Genomic DNA, 20,882 nt, shown 5'->3' with positions numbered 1-20,882 from the left:
TGTGCTTGTGTAACGGATGCCAACCAGCGGAGCTTGGTGGTAGAAGGATTGTATACCTTCCTCCTGAAGTCTCATGGGGTAGGGCTGAGCAATCGGCCTAGGCCTTTATTAGCCAGGCTGCGCCCTCCTAGTGACACCAGTCTATGATAATCAGGCTAGGCCTTTATCTCAATGGCATCGTACCTGTGCCTCCCATGCCAAATTGGAGCTGGGCTGGAAGGCTGCTGGTTTGAGCCCCGAGTGAGGGACTGCACAAGATAATCTAGTCACAGTTACCAGTTTGAACTCCCTTCCTCCTAAAACCAAATTTCTGTATGTCAAGATGGCCTTATGGAAGTGATCATCACATGCCAGAAGGGGGACACTGGTGTTCTCTCCTGGTTGATGCCTAAACTAGCTATCAGCTGCCCTCTGTCATAATATTGCAGACAGGCAGTCTGTTGTGGGTTGAATTACCTCCACTAAGGAGCTTATGTTTTCAGTCGCGTTAGTTTGTCTGTGTGTCTGTCTGTCTGTCTGTCTGTCAACAGGATAACTCGAAAAGTTATGGACAGATCTGGATGAAATTTTGTGGAGTTGTTGGATCACGATCCGGATCCAGGAATTTTTTAAAAGAATTGTCACCATTGCGGGATAGGGCTAATTTTGACATTCCAGTTTCTAACTCCACAAATACAAGACAGACAGACTCGGGGGAAAAAATAGGGGTTAACATAGTCAAATGTTCGATGTTCTGTCAGTGCATTTCTAGTTTAGGATTAGGCATACATAGAAGCCTACCAATCAAATTGTATATCATTGAGGATTTTATAATTGACGATTTATGTTTTAGTTCAACTGTGCATTCCAATGAGTGGTGGCAGGTACTAATGGTAAAAGTTAGCCTTGGCTACTAGTGGTAATGGTAAGAACAACTGGTGGGCGCACACCTGACATAGGCCTACTGAAGCCCTCTTCAAAACTGGTCACATGAAAATCAAGTTCCAGAACGTAACAGTCAAGTTCTCAAAGTTTCATCAATTTTGACCAAACGTTCGAAACGTTTTTTTTTTTTGCAAATGAATAAAGACTACATGACTTGCGCATAAACCAAATACTGCCACAATTCAGTTTAAAATGGGAATATTACTCGCATGTAACTGCAGTCAATGATTTTATTCTTTCATCAAGAGCTATATACTGTATAATGTGTCCCATTTCAAATACGTCTTTGACAGTATCAACCTGTCTCCTGGGGCTTGCAGACATAGGTCTATCCTAGTGTTTCTCAACGGGGGCGATACAGCCCCCCAGGGGCATTGGGGAGCTCTAGGGGAGCATTGAGAAGGATACAGCTGAGAGGGGGTGATGCTTAGTTCCCATTGTGGGGCATTAGTCCATTTCATTTCTTAATACTAATGTTCGCCACAGGTTGTGAAGTTCATACCTTTTTACTTTGATTTGTAGATCCCATACTGATTTGTATTCAATGCACAAGTGGATAAGGTGATAACGTAAGCTTCACTTTATGTGCACTTGCAAACATTATCCATCCAAGTCAGTGAATACAGTAAATGTCCTCAATTATTGTCATCACAGCACATGTGCAACAATCGCTATGTTTACATGACGGTTTTAATTCCGAATTAATAATTCCATATTAAATAGCTCTGTCGAGTTTCCTTTGATCTTTCATTTAATTCCAAATTGCGAAGTGTTTACATGACGTTTCAAAGTGGAATTAAGTTTTATTCTAAACTAAGGTGAGTTCATTGCGAATTAAATGTCTCATGTAAATGTAGCAATTGACTAATAAAGACAAGTAGAAAAGCTATTTCATCTATAGTATGTCCTGAGCTCTTGTACCTTGTTCATTCTTGTAGACTCTTACTATGTTTAAATTATGTTTTTAATTCCGAATTAATAATTCCGAATTAAATAGTTCCATCGTGTTTACTTTGATCGTTCCTTTAATTCCGAATTAACAGGTGTTTACATGATGTTTTCAAAGCGGAATTAAGTTTTATTCAAAATTAAAAATGGAGTTAATTCGGAATGAAATATCTCAAACGTAGCCATTGTAGGCCTACATCTATGGTGGGCTAATAATATTCTCTGATATGGAATGTCTAATATAGCCCCTTAACAGACACCGTTCCGCAACTGGGGCGTTGTAATAATCACAGAAAAAAAACTACCATAGTACTACTACACCATTATGACAGTGCACAGGGCCTTTAGAAATACCGTACATCTCGTCTTGGTCATTGCCATTATAGCTCATTTATAACAGGAGTAGTGTCTTAAAAGATAACTCCAGCCAATTTCAACATGCAGTTGTAATACGCTGGACTTGTCAGTTTCTTTTCTTGAGCCTTTTCCGAGATGATTCCTGGTCATTGTAATGGGGGCAGGTGTTTGTTTACATTTCAAAAAAACATCTTGATTTATTCCCAAAAACATCCAACATCTCGGAAAGGGCTGAGCCGAAAAATGCAGCATCAACTGCTGACAAGTCAAGGGTAGTGTGAGCACAACTGCATGTTGAAATTGGCTGGAGTTATTCTTTAAAGGGACACTGTGTGAGATTTTCCAGAATTCATGCTGCCCATTCACTAATGTTACCTTTTTCATGAATATTTACCACCACTGTAGGAGCCTAAATGCAGTTTAATTTAGTTTGAAATATTTTTTATTTAAAAAGATGCTAATTCATAAGTAAGAAAAATATTGTTTGTAATTTCATGATTCAGAAGGATTTAAAAAGATTTAAAAATGCTATTTACATATGTACAGTTCATTGATATTTTTTGAGTAAGATATGACTTTTATTGTGACATCTAAAAACCAGCCTTTGGAGGAGATTCATCTTCATGCCAGGGCATGCCAGGGGAGCGTGGTCATTAGGAAGCAGAAGAAGATTGGAGCGCAATAGTTTTTTGACCTCGCCCTCAGGCTCTCCTTTGGACTTTAAAAGATTTCATTTTGTGGATAGATTTTATGTTTTTGTAATGTTGCGTTAAGTTTTCATATAAACAGTTAAAATCAAGAAGTGGACTCGTGGATTTATTTTTGAAGTGTTTTCGATACAAGGGAGTCTGACGAGCGTCAAGCTTAAGTTCCAATTACGACAGTAAGAACCTACAACCACCATCAAATTCTAAGTATTCATTATGACTGGAAAAATTGCACTTTTCATACATGAAAAGGGGGATCTTCTCCATGGTCCGCCATTTTGAATTTCCAAAAATAGCCATTTTTAGCTGCAAAAAATGACTCTACTTGGACCATACTAGAAAATAGTTGTTTATTACTTAGTAAACTTTCATGTAAAGATCAAATTTGGCAATAGGCAGCCCAGTTTCAATGAGCAGCATAGTTGCAGTACCTTTTTTGACCATTTCCTGCACAGTGTACCTTTAAGGTTAACAGTCTCTCTTAAAGGGACAGTTTGGTCAATTTCAACATGCAGTTGTAATGCTCACACTACCCTGGACTTGTCAGTGCCTGAGATTTTTTTTTCTTCTTCTTCAGCCGTTTCTGAGATCCTGGTAATTGTAATGGGGGCAGCTCTTTGTTTACATTTCAAAAAAACATTTTTATTTATTCCCAAAAACATCCAAAAGGTTATAAAACATCAGCAGACAACTAGCAAACAGCAGTACCTTTTGGGAAAATATTTGGAGTTGGCCTATGTTTCATTTTTTAAAAATGTAAACAAACGCTGCCCCCATTAGAATTGCTCATATCTCGGAAAGGGCTGAGCCAAAAAATGTGGCATCACCAGGTACTGACAAGTCAAGGGTAGCGTGAGCAATACAACTGCATGTTGAAATTGACCAAACTGTCCCTTTAAGGGCCGTACACACAAATCGCTGCTAGTTACTCGCTCAGCGAATGAACTCAATAGAATGTCAATGTGTTCCAGCGAGACTAGCAGGTGAGTAGGCGAGTACTGTACAAGCGATGCGATGTGGGCGGATCCCGAGTTGAAAATATTTTATCTCCGAGCGAGGCGAGTAAGCGAGTAACCAATTGGAGTGCAGAGTTCGGTACTTCTCGGCTGTCCATTGGCAGTTAAAGCCGCGGGAACTATCAGCGAACGTTCCATGAAAGAGTGGCGAGTAGACGAGCAAGCGAAATGCTAGCTTTGTGTGTGTACGCCGCTTTAGGCATAGTGTCACCAGATAAGACACAACTTTTACTTCAAAGGAATAATAATTGTAATAATAGCCATAACTTAATTTGAAAACAGTGATGTTGTTTGTAATGGCCTACTACAGTAATGAAACATGTAAAAAGGACGGCCATCCTTGCACTCACACATGACCATGATCAGCAGGCCTAGGCAAGTCAGATAACAGGCGCAGATGGTGGGGGTGTGGGATTTAGCAGATGAGCAGCCGCTGTGAAGTAAGGGGCACTGTGTAATATTTTTAATTTCCATAATGCTCATTCACCAGTGGTACCCTTTTCACGAATACTACCACCACAATTAAATATTAAGTACTTTTAAGTAAGTATCATTATGACTGGGAAAATTGCACTTTTCATGCATGGAAAAGGGGAAGGGGACCATGTGCGCCATTTTGAATTTCCAGACATCGACATTTTTAGCTGCAAAACGTACTGTACTTTGATCATACTAGTGAATATTAGTTTTTTACTTGGTACATGTAAAAATTCGTAAAAAGACCAACTTTGGCATTAGGCAGTGCAGATTCAATGAGCAGCAGAGTTGCAATACATACTCTGGCCACTCTCACAGTGCACCATACGCTTTTGTAGATGACAGGTTTTCGCTGAAGCTACTTATCATCTGACCATCTTTTGACATTTACATCTGGACGTTTCCCAAGAAATAAAATACAAATTGTACATCGAGAACAAAAACGAAGAGTTATGGAGAGAGAGAGAGATAGAGAGAGAGAGAGAGAGAGAGAGAGAGAGAGAGAGAGAGAGAGAGAGAGAGTGAGTGAGTGAGTGAGTGAGTGAGTGAGGTAGATGACGTGAGAGAGGTAGAGATAATACAGAGGGGGAGATGAGTATAAATAACTCAGGTAAAGCACAGGATTTTGCCTTGGCACATATTCACGGTAAGTCCTCCGTCCCTTTCTATGTCCCCATTACACAACTTCTCTAGTGTCAAGTAAAATATGTAGTCAATCTTAATTTAAGTAAAAATCACTTTATAACTATATTTATGATATATTTTTTACTTGTTGTAAGCAATATTTGAATAAAATTTACACAATACTCCTTCAGTGTGTTAGTACACCCTAACCACAATCCTGTTTGTCTCTTTGGGGGTACCGAGTCCTGATCAGGGTAGCATTTTGATGATTGTTGTGTAGCTATAATGCATCCATGGTAGTGCTTGACTTGATAAAACACCTGAACTTAATTTAACTGAACTTAACAATGAGTAGTAAGCACTGAATGCTAAACGGTGTGCCGCTGTGTTTTGCATGTGCTCTGCAGATGTGGACTCCCTGTCTGATGATGGCCCTGTTGGGCCTCCTGGCCCCTGCTCATGGTAGGTCAACTCAGTCCACCTGTAGCCTCTTACTGCAAATGGGATCGCCACCGGGTCTATTCACTATTTGCTGAAAATACTCAACTACATCGTAACAACGTTGCTATGACAGTACAGAGAGCCTTAAGTAACAGATTAAGACATAGCCATTACAATTTTGGTGACAGTAAGGTTATAGCATATGCTCTGCGCTAAGGGGTTAAAGTACCCTATTAGATGAAAGGACAGTGGCACATTAAGGCTAAGTTTACATTAATTTGTTTCTGTATCGTTTCCATCGCGGATGCACTGTCCATTTACATTTAAACTCTGGAAAACGACAGGTGGAAGGATTCGAAGTGAGTGAGGGGGAGAGAAACATAGTGGGGCTTGAATATGACCAGAATGGGCTTGCACTCGGGTCCCTATGGGCAATTCATGGTATCACCACAGCCAGACTTGTGATCACTCTTGTTGGTGGACATATTTCAACAGGACCCAAAGTGTTAGATATCTAGAGTCCTGCACAACAGGAATTCGAAAGATAACTAATTATCCTGCCCTGCTGCCTATGTACTATGTAGTTCCTAGACAAATGCCTCTTTTGCACTGCAGTTTTTCTGGTAGGCCTTCAGCTCGACACAGCGCAACTCGGCCGCCTACTTTTTGCCTTTTGAATAGGCACCACACAGCTCAATCGTAAAGCAAAAAGCGGCGGCTGAGTCGCGCTGTGTCAAGCTGTAGGCCCACCAGAAAACCGGCAGTGGAAAAGAGGCATAATTCCTCAATTTGTTTTGATGTGGGTCTAGCATTAGCCTGGGCGAAAGCGACTGTTGACTCCGTCAAACAGTCTGGCAAAAGCCAAGAGGAACCCCTCTCCGTGGAGGGTGGGAGATGGTCTGATTCATTGGAGTTCCGAATTAAAATTAAAAGCCATATTGTGCTTTATTAGAATGGCTGTTACGATATAGCGTCGCAAAAGCATACGAACAACAAAACAAAAGTGTGAATATAGTTACCTTAACCAATCAGTAACATACTTCGCGGGTGAGCTCAGCGTCACCACTCTCAAATGTAACCTGATTGGCTAAACACTGAGAGAACCGAGCTCGAGGATTTTGCCAGACGATGTGCGGAACCAAAATCATTGGGTGGAGTACATAGGATGGCGTTGCCAGGCTAGTCCAGCATGCCCAGGCTAGCAAAGTGCTCTACCATTGACAGAACAGAATAAACAATGGTAACAGACACAACAGCAACATGATTCCAAGAATAACTCACTTTTCTATTCTACCCCCTCTCTCTCTAGGTACCGACTACGAGCCCAGTGAGGTGTGTTATGATAACCTGGGCTGTTTCTCAGACTCTCAGCCGTGGGCTGGCACCGTGGAGAGGCCTGACCCCCGCCTGCCCTGGAGCCCAGAGCAGATCGGCACCCGCTTCCTGCTCTTCACCCAGCAGAACCCAGACCACCACCAGGCATGTGAATGAGTGCATACAGAACCACACATGGAAAACATTATACACTACCCTACATGCATGCACACACATACGCACACATGCATATGCATGGACACACAGAGAAACACATCCATCCATCCATCCATCCATCCATCCATCCATCCATCCATTCATCCAACTATTTATCCATCCATGCTTGTGTCCACAGGAGATCTCTGCCAGCAAGGACCTCCTTCATGCATCCAACTACGATGCCGGCAGGAAGACTCGCTTCATCATCCACGGCTACCTGACCTCTGCAGAGGAGAACTGGCACACAGACATGTGCAAGGTGGGCAGCGATAACAAACATCTTTTTTCAGGTTGCTTCAAATCTATCTGCTGGCTTCCTTCTCTTCCTCCTCCTTACTGTAACCCTAAAGTCCAATCCATATCCTGTGTGTGAGATGAATATGGATACATGTGGAGTCAGTGTTTCACATGTTCAACCCACTGATTCTGTGTATAGTTTGTTTGACATGAAATCGAGGAGCTTAACATTATGGACGGAAATTGGAACTGGAAAAATTGTGGCAAACACAAAAGACGAACAGTGGTATGAAGGTGATTATGGTTAGAATGTATGAACAGTATGTACATAATTGACCAAACAAAGTGTATGAATGGACCTTAACTGCAGCCCTAGCCCAAACTCTAACCCTAAGGGGGCATACATAATTAAGTAAGGGTTAACGTTCGGCGAGAAGGTCGCTACCGTGGAATAGCAGCACGACAGAGAGAATCTTTAGACCCCGACGCGGAGCGGAGGGGTCTTGTTCTCTCTGAAGTGCTGCTATTCCACAAAGCGACCGACTCGCCGAAAGTTAACCCGCTTATTATATGGATAGGCTATACTTAAATGATTCACACACGGCGGGGACATTTCGTTAGGCCTATTTAATGTGAAGTCTAGGCTATTATAGTTTTTAATGTCAAAAGATTGTTGCTGCGCAAAACAAAACAGTGCCGTTGTGGAACACCGCTAACAGCTAGGTAGCTAGGACAACAGGTGTTGTCTATCACAGCAGCTGATTAGAGTCTTGTTGAAAAGTCGCTTTAGCAGTGAAAAGTCTTGTTGCCATTGACAGCGGTCTGTTATAGACCAGCCCGTCCGTTATCGAAAAATAACAGACGTGCGAACGTTGGGGAGCCCCGTTGAAATGAATGGAGCATTCGACCGATGACGTCACAACCATATAATAATGCAATTTAATGCATCCGCTCCCTGAGGGCTAAATAATGACCACCGTTATGTGTGTTACAGTACATGCATTATCATTGGGGTTCCTGTGACGAACGCAGTCATGAGTGTGAAGTGAATAACACACTTGACATGCTTCAGCTCACATTATTTTGTCAACTATGAAAGGGCACTAACTTTAGCTTGACCTTCATATTAGGTGATTATTGTGAGGAAGACGCTGAAGAAGGCTTAGGCCGAAACGTCTGTCTGTCATGCTAAGCCAGTAGATTAAAACTGCAAAAATTACACCCAAGAGTGCGGCTGTTTTACTACACATGAACTTTGCTGTTTGCTCGCACCCAAAGACCTTGTAAGAAACAGTTTGGAGTTGAGCGCACTTTCTAAAAAAAGATTATTGTGAGGAGAAATGCATATACATATTAAATTGTGTGTTTGTTTTGATGTGTCCATTCAGCTGATTGTGAAAGCGGAGGATGTGAACTGCATCAGTGTGGACTGGCCAAGCTGGAAGGAGGCGGAGTATTCCCAGGCAGCCAATAACATTCGAGTGGTGGGAGCACAGGTGGCATACATGATGGCACTCATGAGGGTCAGTACCCGAAACAAAACCACACACACATGTTACAAGAAGAGTACCTGTTACCCCAAAAACACACACACGTTAAGAGTATCTGTGACTACAGAAGCATACAGACATTATGAGTACCCGTTACCAGAGAAACACACGTTAAGAGTAACTGTTACTACAGAAACACATAAAACACCTGACCCTAACCTTAATCTTTTACCATATAAACATATACACACAAAGTACCTGACCCTAACCCTAACATAGCAACCCTAACATAGCAACTTTTACTCTCAATTTGCAACTGAAATACTTAAGCATCAACAGCAAGCAGGCCTACTCTGGAGAAATGCTATAGTTTTTAGTAAGCTAAAAATCCAAACATGTTTGTCAAGTTCACAATTGCTTGACTCGAGTTCTCATTTTTAAAGAAAAAATAAGTAGGCTATACCAACTTACTGCTTGCCATGCAAAACAGAATATTTCCTATTGCTTTTGCATGAGTGGAGGGTGGAACATCCTACACTCAGCATGGGAGTACGATAGGTACATTTTTTCCCTTCAAAGTGGCATTGCGGGGGAAGCACATTAGCTGATTGTCTGAAGTCCAACCAGCCAAATTCTGATCTACCAGTCACTTAGCCAGGCCGTGCCCTCCTAGTGACACAACAGCTTCAGCGTTGCTACCACTACCAGTCAGGTCAAGAGCGATGCAAGTACTTTCCCGCCAATACAGGAACTCCTCCGACTTTGCTGGGAAGCAAACAATCATTAGCAAACCAATGGAGGCCATTTGGGAAATGTTGTATGGGAAATGTTAATTCACTGATTCTTGAAAGTTTGGCTAAAACATGTCCCTGCAGTAAAATATTAATTCTGTTGAAAATCAACTAAATTTTCACAAACAAAATGAACCCAGGTAATGGCCAAGGGGTCTGTCACACGAATACACAGTTGTTTGAAATATTTAAGTGTAATTTTATTACTTTTCATGGCTATAAACCTGTCCACACCCTGTAAAAACGCCTGTCCCAAGGACTGGCATCATCATTTCAATTGACTTAAAATACAAAAATCACTAACAGAATTGAACAATATCACCATGATGTGGAAGACCATATTAAAGTGGTTCTACAGATGTGCACATAGTGGATGTAAAACAATATTTACTATTATTTACTGATTGTTCAAAATGTGTCCAGCATATTGGTCACCACCGTCAGATTTTTTCTAAAAGACAATAAAATCAGGTATGCACAAGGTAATTTTCATTACTGAGGACCCCATTTCAAACCTTTAGCTCTACTGCCTACTTCACCATCACTGAAGCTCCTGTAAGTTTATTATTTTGCCCTCAATTTGTTAATTTGTTTGGACACTGGTACTGTCCCAACCATAAACTGTCAACACCGTCGGGGGTTTTAATAGTATTGTATTACATTAATGTTAATAAATATATTTTTTTTCAGAAAAGGTATGAAGCACCCAAGAAACAGAGCGAAAATGAAATGGCTAATGTGAACAAACAATGCATAATATTTAAAAGAGTGTTTTTTTTGTCTCACACCGTCAGATGTCACCACCGTCAGATTTTGTTCTGCTCATCATGTTGTTCCATATTTTACTAAATTGTGCTGGTTAATGAAACATTACTAGGCATGTTAGTAATAATTGTGATCCAAAATGATACTCTAGCCACCACTGAGGTGCATTTGGAGGTTTTTTTGTCAGAAAACCTGACGGTGGTGACATCTGATGGAGTTCACCAAAAAACACATGTTTTATGTGTTTTTACATGTTTTAAGAATATGCATACAATAAGTATCTACAGTTATGTTGAATTGTTAAAGTAATTCACTTTAATACAGTAAACATGTGTTTTTACTTCTAATTCTGTCTGCCGCTGTTGACAAAACAAGAAAGAGCCCATTTTATGAAAAATGTTAAACATGGGGAGCTTGACCAATGCATTCACTGCACAGCCAAGACCTACATGTATGATAATACACCTCTATATTTTGGATTTGAACAACTTAAAAGCTGTTTTTACCACATTTTCAACAACCAGTGGCTTACTTCCTAGATAATCTAACTAATGAAGTAAAAACATGCTCATACTGTGCACACACAAAAATAAAGTGTTTATGCAAGATGCCATTGACTTGAGAGGGCTATTTATTTTGCTAAATGCAGGTAGCCTACTAATTAGGCCACTTTCACCACTCTCAGATTACTGTCACCACTGTCAGTTCTTAAGTCACCACCGTAAGAAGGAGTTTTGGACATTTTAAAGGAATGTGCTTACAACATTTTCCTTAGGAGTTGTTGAAATATCAAAGTAATAGCCAATTTAAGCCTACACGAATATTTGTGAAATTACAAAAAATTGTTTGTTGTATTTAGGCGTTAAGTAAGCATCAAATGACGGTACATATTTTAAAATTAGAACACATTAAACAGTATTAAAATAGAACAAAAGTGAATTTTCAACATTTAAAGGCATATGTGTGAACCAAAAAATACACATAATCACTTAAAAACTCCAGATACATATGCAACCAAATCAATACAATTTTAATAACTTTTAATTGTGTCTGACGGTGTTGACAAAAAACAAGGTATGATCGGAGAAAAGCCTGATTTCTGAAAAAAAGACATAATGGGGAGATTGGCCTTGTGCATTTCTGAAAAGCCAAGACCTTAGTCTATGAGGATATACCATATAATTTTGTAATTCACTTTGTTTTTTTCTGTCAACATTACAACCTGTTTTAGCCACTTTCTCAAGAATCAGTGAATTGTTATGCTCTTGGTCAGACCAAGTTTCAAAGAGATGTGAAAGTCGATGATAATCAGGCTACCAGTCACTAACCCTACTGTACACCTCAGCACTCTTGCCGCCCACCTGTCCACCCGCTGGTTCCCACGAAGAGCAAACACAGCAGAGGACTCAGTGTCACACGTATAGAAGCACCTGAGGAGCGCCACTGTATACTCAGCTGGCTCTAAGCCAGGCTAATCTAGCAGGGCTAGCTATATCAGTAGAGGTCGCCAAGAAGTCACCCAGACTCCCACTGTCCAATTGCTACCATTCTCAAAGCATTCCCGGGATTATATGAGTCTGCCCTATACGTTGGGGGTGTGATGGGATGGGGGCATGGAATGTGTGTGTGTGTGTGTGTGTGTGTGTGTGTGTGTGTGTGTGTGTGTGTGTGTGTGTGTGTGTGTGTGTGTGTTTGTGTGTGTGTGTGTTTGAGTGTGTGTGTTTTATGTTGGATGTCAGCATGTACGTAGTACATTGTACTGTACGTATGTGTATGCAAATATGCATGCACTGTGTGTATCATATACTGTATGTACACAGTGCCTGTACATATGTGTGTGTATGCACGCACATGTGTATGTACAGTATGTATGTAGCCTATGTATGTATGTATGTATGTATGTATGTATGTATTAGGGTGCATCAGTTGCCCCCTATGAAAAGATATTGCCTTGGCCCTATAGTACAAATGTTCTACACCCAGTAAAAACACGCTGTGTAAAATATTTTGAAATTTGGATGAAGTCTACCGGGGCCACCAGCCCCATGAAAATAGAAAATAATGGTGATAGTCAGGATCTTGGAATAGAAATGGCCATTTTGGTGCATTAAGCTACCCAATAAAAACATATTGCCTCAGCTGTGTGATAAAAAATGTTCTATGCACAGTAAAATCACTCTGTGTAAAATGTGTTGAAATTTAGATGAATTCTACCGGGTCCACCAGGCCCATGAAAATACAAAATAATGGTGATGGTGATGGGCAACCTGGATTCCAAAGCTGAAGTCCAGTGCCACATATTCCAAATGACATACCTAGTTTTACCTTTCCAGTTAGGGCAATTGGACAGGTAAAACCAGGTAATTTGATATCTGTGGCACTGGATGTAGCTTTGAATCTAGGTTTGCCATTGTCTTAAAACAGAGGTGGACAAACCGCGTGACACATTTGCCCCAGCCAATATAATGAACCAGCTGAGCCTAATTAGCACTTAAGCCAGGTTGATGAGGTAATTAGTGAGATCACCTGTATTGGGAGCACAAACAGAAGGAATATCTAAGCAGGTTATGTATTCAGTCGATCCACTTACACAGACTTCAGTCTCAGGACAGACTGATGGTCAAACTGCTATATTTAGGCAAATTTGCTCTTTTGCAACACAATATCAATTCCTTGCTGCCTTGGACCACTGCTAGTATCAAGCAAGATATTGCAAAGCTGCATGACTGTTATATTTGTGTGTTTCACCTGTGGGCCTACAATTCATGGAGGAACATCTGTACTAAAGCTGTGAATGTTCCTTGGAATGACTAGGCTACAAGGCAGTCAATACAACTGTATTGAAGAGTGCCATTACTTCTTTATCCAATCGCCTGTGGTAGTATTTCACTTTACTCCATCAGATGAGTACCATAACTTACCCGAGAGGCCCTTGGCAATGGACTCTGGACCTGGTGATACCCATGACATACCTAGAAGCCACTTAAGTACAGGTTTTGGGAAGCCACTCTTTCCAACATCACATACAGTTGTATTGTATGTACTCTATTGAACTACTGCAGGGATTTCTTGAAAAAACACAAGTCATTCCAAGGAGCATTCACAGCTTTAGTACAGATGTTCCACCAGGTATTAACAGCTACCTGTACAATCCTGTAGGCCCACAGGTGAAGCACACAAAAGTCATACAACTTCGCAATCTCTTGCTTGATACTGGCAGTGGGTCAGTTGGTTCATTATATTGGCTATATTTGGAATATGTGGCACTGGACTTTGGAATCCAGGTTGCCCATCACTATCACCATTGTTTTGTATTTTCATGGGCCTGGTGGACCCAGTAGAATTAATCTAAATTTCAACACATTTTCCACAGAGTGATTTTACTGTGCATAGAACATGTTTTTATCACACAGCTGAGGCAATATGTTTTTATTGGGTAGCTTTATGCAGCAAAATGTCCATTTCTATTCAGGGCTGGACTGGTCGATAAACAGGGCCCGGGCACTTTTGGATTTTAGGGGGCCCCCTCGTTATTATTAGTGCCGGAGAACCAGTGTTGGGCAAGTTACTTTGAAAAAGTAACTAGTTACTAGTTACTAGTTACTTCTCCAAAAAAGTAACTGAGTTACTTCCTGAGTTACTCCGGTATCAAAGTAACTAGTTACCAGTAAAAGTAACTATTGCGTTACTCGCCCCACCGACCATGTTTCATAAACCACATAGAGAAGGGCGGTAAAGACAGGTAACGATACAAACAACAATTTATTGCAACATAATAACCAAAGCCACTGGATGGACAATATATAGCCCATATATATATATTTTTTTATAAAAGAAAATAACACATTTTAATAGGCTTATTTAAATTCAACTGAGAATGTGCATGTTAAATCCAACTTTAAATTACTACTAAATGTAGTATGTACATTTCAATTATTACTAAATGCTATCCTTTCAAACAAGACCAGAGATTTTCTATCTAAACTGTCTTAGTGGGGTCGTATTAGGCTCAGTCATTTCAAATTTGTGTTAAAGTTTGGTTTTCACTTCCAAGTTGAAGTTTAGGGTCTATAGAACAATTTGAGTTCGAGTGTCAAACACACAGATAACAAAATGGCCTGCGGGGGGCGCTCTAAAGTATATAAACTGCTATAACTTTTGATTAGTTAAACCAAATTTAACATATGAGGTATGTATGGATTCAGCATGAAGAGGAGAAACCGGTGAGCTAAGTATTTGGTTGCCAGATTAAAGACACACTATGTAATAAACACACTTTTAGCCAATGGACAGCTAAATCCGGGCTTTTTTCAGATAAAGGGTGGAAATGCCCTCAAAGTTGCAATGAAACATAATTTATTGTTTCAAGACATTGTAAATAAAGCCTGGATTATCACTTAACTTGATTTGTTCAGAATATCCCTGAAGCACACAGATACTTAGGATACCTATACACAAATATGGCTGCATAAAGCCTATGTGATATTTAGCACTCAACTTGCAACTTTGAGTTTATGAATTTAGGATCACGAGTACCAGCTTTTTTTCAGTCAGGCCATCATTTTATTCACAACTTAAACACTTTATATCTGGAAGAAAGTAAATCAATAATAATAATAATAATAATAATAATAATAATAATAATAATAATAATAATAATGATAAATACTATGGAGAACATCATTTTTTCCAAACAGAAGACCAAAGCGCTAACATTTAATCCAATACTCCACTCTACAATAACTATGACAGAGAACAGATACAAAAACAGTCAGTGGTCAGTGGTTAGAAATTGCATGTGCACTTGCACAGATGTGTGCACTTTAATTCTGCCTTCATGCACTTGCACCGAGACCTGGCAGGTTTAATTGTACAAGTAATAGTACAGCTGCACTTCACCTGTAGTTGGAATACATCTTTGGCAACTGCATCTTTGGTAGTGTAGTCCAAATCTGGGAACTGTTCATTTGTTACCAGATTGGCAGGCATTTCTGGCAAATGCAGATAATAAGAACGGTTTTCATTCCTGTCAACTGCGCTGGTAACAAATGGACAGTTCCCAGATGACAGAGATGTCTTCATAACAGCAGATGATTGTGTCTACCATGTATGAAATAGTCCTATAGTATTATTTAGTATGCTTGCCAAAGGCCTCTGCTTGCCGCCAGCAAGCATACTAATTGTTCTCCAACAGTTTATTTAGTATGCTTGCGGCAAAGCAACAGTTTATTATTATTCTACATTTTCCCATTCACCTCGGCCTATGGGAATCGCCATTCATTAGTACGGCGGCTTTGAATCGTTGCAGCGTTCGAGATAGAGACACGGTTCGAGTGCCAAAACGAGCGCCTCGAAAAGGGCTCAGGTTGGTGTATTTTTCGCTGGCCTACCCCCTTTCATTCGTTCACCAGACTTGTTTGTCCTCAGTTTTCTCTCTGTTTTCCCCCTCATTGAAATGAATGGTAGAATGGTCAAGATGATGATGTGGCAGTTAAAGTGAGAGGTGACCTGTCCTGGGGTTTTTAACTAGGTATCAACTAGGTAAAGGCATTGTCAGAGAGGTCTTGGCTCTGAATACAAACTGTGTGAAGATCATAAGCCAACTCTTAAAAATGTTTCAGAGAGAGCAGTTTTAAAATCCCTATGATGTGACCCCATTCACTTAGAAAAGAAATGTGTGAACAGCTCAGCGCATAGGCCTGAATATGTCCATTTTTTGACAGAACCACTTGGCCTAGAAAAGTGATCTCAGCTTTGACATGAAGAGCAGGGTTGTGCCATTTGTGTGTCAATATCATCTGACAACTTGCAAAACTTTTGGAGATATGACAGCGTAAAAACAAGGCTGCACATATTACTCAGCTATTGACTGCCAAACTGTCACCTTTAGAATCTTCATTCATACACACACACACATGCAGCCTTGCAAAACTTTAGACCTCTGCTGTCACCTGGGCAACCGTGGCCTAATATGCTGCTGTGGCCACTCTATACAGTAAGTGGCAGTGGCCTACTGGGTAGGATGTTGGTCTGTCAGAGGGTTGCAGGTTCGAATCCCACCCTTACCTCTCCCTACCCACCCATTGCTGAAAGGCACCTGAAGCATCTACACACACACACACACACACACACACACACACACACACACACACGCACACGCACACGCACACACACACACACACACACACACACACACACACACACCTCCCTCTCGCACACACCTCTCTCTCGCACGCACACACACACACAGACACACACACACTCAGACCTCTATCTCTTTCCCTCGTGTTTCTGTGTGTGTGAATTGACCGCCTATGCTGATGACATTACCATAGTAGTGAGGAATGATAATGATATTGTGGGGCTACTGTCTTGTCTGGACACTTTTTCAAAGGCTACATCAGCACGGATTAACTGGAATAAGTGTTCCTCTCTCCTGCTGGGGAACTGGGGGGTTACCCCACCACCACGACTCCCTCAGTAATGTGCGTGGGAAAAGAGGGGGTTTAAAATACTGGGGGTGTTTTTGGGCTCTGTGTGTGTGTGTGCATAAGCCGCAAGCATACTACTAGCATTGTCTCTCTGGAAATGCAGTCTTCTTCTTCTTATTATTATTATTATTGATTTATTTTCTTCCAGATATGACGTTTTTTTTGTAAATTTTATGTGAGAATAGAATAGGCCCTATGGCTTGATTGAAAAAAGTTGATACTCATGATCCTAAATTCATTAACTCAAAGTTGCAAGTTGGGTCCTAAATATCGCGTAGGCTTTATGCAGCCATATTTACGTATAGGTATCCTAGGTATCTTTGTGCTTCAGGGATATTCTGCACAAATCAAGTTGAATGATATCCCAGGGTTTATTTTAAATAACTTGTAACTATAAATGATGTTTCATTGCAACTCTGAGGGCATTTCCACCCTTTATCTTAAAAAACCCTGAATTTTGCTGTCCATGGGCTAAAAGTGTGTTTATTACATAGTGTGTCTTTAATCTGGTAACCAAATACTTAGCTCACCAGCTCCTCCTCTTAATGCTGAATCCATGCATACCTCATATGTTAAATTTGGTTAAACTGATAAAATGTTATAGCAGTTTATATATTTTAGAGCGCCCCCCGCAGGCCATTTTGTTATCTTTGTGTTTGACACTCGAACCCAAATTGTTCTATAGACCCTAAACTTCAACTTGGAAGTGAAAACCAAACTTTAACACCAATTTGAAATGACTGAGAAAAATTGCACATGCCTACGACCCCACTGTCTCTGACAAGACTACGATTACGTCATTTTGTAGTTCACAGAGTCGTGAAGCAGTAAAAGACGCGACCTGTGACGCGACCACAAAATGCGGAAGTAGCCACTTTGCGTCTTTATCTCGAAGCAGAGTTTGTGTTGTTATCAGCGAACTATCAGCGAGCTATTTCATCGTGGTTAGTGAGAAGTTGAATCATGATGAAGTTCTGAGCATGTTATTTGCCTATTCTGACTCTGAAGGACAGTTTTTATGTCACGAGGAGGATAATGATCGGACGAGTACTCTTTGTTTACCGCGGCGAAACTTCCGAAGGCAGTGATGCCGACATGCGAAGCAAGGATGTTCTCTAAGCACACACACACATTGAAACTCATTCGGTGACTTTATCCGATCTCAAGTGAGTCGGCGGTAGTGGCGAATGCAGTCGTAGTGTCCATACAGGTAGTCCTATTGGTGGAGGAATTAGGGGTGAGAGTGGTTCTGGTAATGTTAGCTTGCGCTCCCTCCATTCAGCCCCCGGTGATGCGGGTAGCCACCTATCCGGACGCAAACGCAACAATCCTGGGATCAGACAAACACTGTTCACCAAGCAGCACACACACACACTCATTCTGTCCCTCTTTCTGACTTCTACTGGGTGGATGGCAGCGGCGAACGTGGCCATATGACCGTATGGAGAGGTTTTGGTAATAGAACGCACGGTGACGACGCATAGGCTACCCAAACAGTAACGTGCAGTAACAGAGTGTATGAAATTGTAACAGCGTTATACTGACAGTAAGAATAATTAGTTAGATTATCCGTTACTGAAAAAAGTAACGGCGTTAGTAACGCCGTTTATTTAAACGCCGTTATTCCCAACACTGCGGAGAACTGACTCACCGGTGGGCCAGGCACCCTCATGGGCCCCTATTTTCAGTAATGTAAAAAAATAAATAAATGGGGGCCTACGAGGGTGCGGAGCTCACAGGGAAATGCCCGCCATGCCAGATGGCCAGTCCAGCCCTGTTTCTATCCAAAATTTTGACTATCACCATTATTTTCTATTTTCATGGGGCTGGTGGCCCCGGTAGACTTCATCCAAATTTCAAAATATTTTACACAGTGTGTTTCTACTGGGTGTAGAACATTTTTACTATAGGGCCAAGGCGATATCTTTTCATAAGGGGCAACTGATGCACCCTAATGTATGTATGTATGTATTTGCGTGCATTTGTCTGAGTGTGGCTCAGTGTGTCCGCATACACTTTAATATCAATCTACAGTATTACCACAGAAACATATACACATTAAGACCTTAATCTTAACCTGTTACCACAGACATCAACAAATTATCTAACACTAACCCTAATCCAAACTCTGAGTTTGTAACTAAAATACCTTAGCATCAAACATGTTTGTCAAGTTTACAATTGCTTGATTCAAGTTCTCATTTTGTATGTATGTACCACCTGTGTGAAGTTGGCACCCCATATATTGAAAATATAAGCAAAAACATTTTGGCTCGTTTGTGCATCGTTTGTGCACGATTGTGCAGGCAAAATGTCGAATTGAAAGTAGGTCACGCAGCACCCCGTCAACATCCAAATGACTCGAAAATGGTTGGAATCGTTTGTGCATTGTTTGTGCATTGTTTGTGCACGTTTGTGTCCGAATGTTAAGTTTGCCTGCACATTGATCCCATTATTGTTTGTCCTGTAGGGCTCCTTCAACCAGTCTCCTGCTGACATGCACGTGATTGGCCACAGTCTGGGGGCTCATGCCGCTGGGGAGGCAGGTCGCAGGACCAAGGGGCTCGCACGCATCACAGGTAAGAGCACACACACACACACACACACACACACACACACACACACACACACACACACACACACACACAGACACAGACACACACACACACACACACACACACACACACACACACACACACACACACACACACACACACACACAGACACGCACACACACACACACACACACACACACACACGCACACACACACGCACACACACACACACATTGGGATATTCACTATGTCTGCTCTGCATTGACTTCCAATGTCCAATGTTTTAGCCAGAAATGACACTGAGAATGTCTCACTAACTCTATTTCTATCTCTCTCTCTATCTCTATCTCTATCTCTCTCTACCTATCTCTCTCTCTCCTCATCCCTAGGCCTTGATCCATCTGAGCCCTACTTTGAGAACTGTGCAGCTCTGGTGCGTCTGGACCCCACTGATGCCACGTTTGTGGATGTGATTCACTCCAATGGCGCTCCTTTCACTCCCAACCTCGGTAAAAAAACAACAACATCCAATGCAATGAAAATCCCATTAAACATGAAAATAACTCCCACTAAATGTAACATAACATAACGTAACGTAGCGTAGCGTAGCGTAACGTAACGTAGCGTAACGTAACATAACGTAGCGTAACGTAACGTAGCGTAACGTAATGTAGCGTAACGTAACATGGCGTAACGTAACATAGCGTAACGTAACATAGTGTAACGTAACATAGCGTAACGTAATGTAGCATAGCGTAACGTAACTTAGCGTAGCGTGACGTAACTTAACATAACGTAACGTAACTTAACATAATGTAACGTAACGTAGTGTAGCGTAGCATAACGTAACGTAACATAGCGTAACGTAACAACATGGCATGGTATGGCATGGCATGGCATAGCATAGCATGACATAAAATAAACATATTGTAGCATTGCCTAGCATAGCAAAACAAAGCAAAGCATAGTATAACCTATAAGTTCTAATTAGGCCTAACTTTGGATATAAGTGTGTGTTAAATGTAATATACTATAACTGTGATATACAATATGTAATGCTGTTTTCTGGTCCTCCTGCAGGGTTTGGAATGTCCCAGTCGGTCGGCCATGTTGACTTCTACCCCAATGGAGGAGAGCACATGCCTGGCTGCTCCAAAAACTCTGTCTCTGAGACCGCCACCCCAAATGACATCTGGCAAGGTCAGACAACACACGCAGAAGATGGGAGGTTGAAAGAACGATGTAGAAGAGACAGTAGTGGAGAGGAGAGGGGAGATGAGAGATGGAGAGAGAAGAGAGAAGAAATGAGCAGAGAAGAGGACAAAATGGGGGAGGTCAGAGAGGAGGAAGAGAAGAGGACAGAGAGAGAGAGAGAGCGAGAGCAGCTGTGTGGCGTGTGTTTGATCCAATAGATGAGAGGAGTGTGATGATCCAGAGCCACATAACTGGAACTCCTGGAGTGCCTGGACTAGCGACACACTGTGGGAACAACACATGACACACACACGCCACAGCACACACCACAC

The 20,882-nt window shown here is 41.3% G+C and overlaps 1 protein-coding gene across 1 annotated transcript; it reads left to right on the top strand.

Moving 5' to 3' along the window:
* Nucleotides 1-171: 171 nt before the first annotated feature.
* Nucleotides 172-20,556, top strand: LOC134444222 (pancreatic triacylglycerol lipase-like; the record flags this gene model as incomplete). The annotated part of the gene is made up of 8 exons (XM_063193591.1): nucleotides 172-240; nucleotides 5,461-5,515; nucleotides 6,804-6,973; nucleotides 7,164-7,286; nucleotides 8,653-8,787; nucleotides 19,272-19,380; nucleotides 19,746-19,865; nucleotides 20,437-20,556. Coding segments are annotated over exons 1-8 (901 nt in total), but the record flags the coding sequence as incomplete, so codon positions are not given.
* Nucleotides 20,557-20,882: the final 326 nt, after the last annotated feature.

This window comes from Engraulis encrasicolus, unplaced genomic scaffold, assembly GCF_034702125.1.
Source record: "Engraulis encrasicolus isolate BLACKSEA-1 unplaced genomic scaffold, IST_EnEncr_1.0 scaffold_477_np1212, whole genome shotgun sequence".
In the NCBI taxonomy this organism is placed as follows: domain Eukaryota; kingdom Metazoa; phylum Chordata; class Actinopteri; order Clupeiformes; family Engraulidae; genus Engraulis; species Engraulis encrasicolus.
The sequence above is the reverse complement of the archived record's forward strand: the minus strand, read 5'-3'. Positions and strand labels throughout refer to the sequence as shown.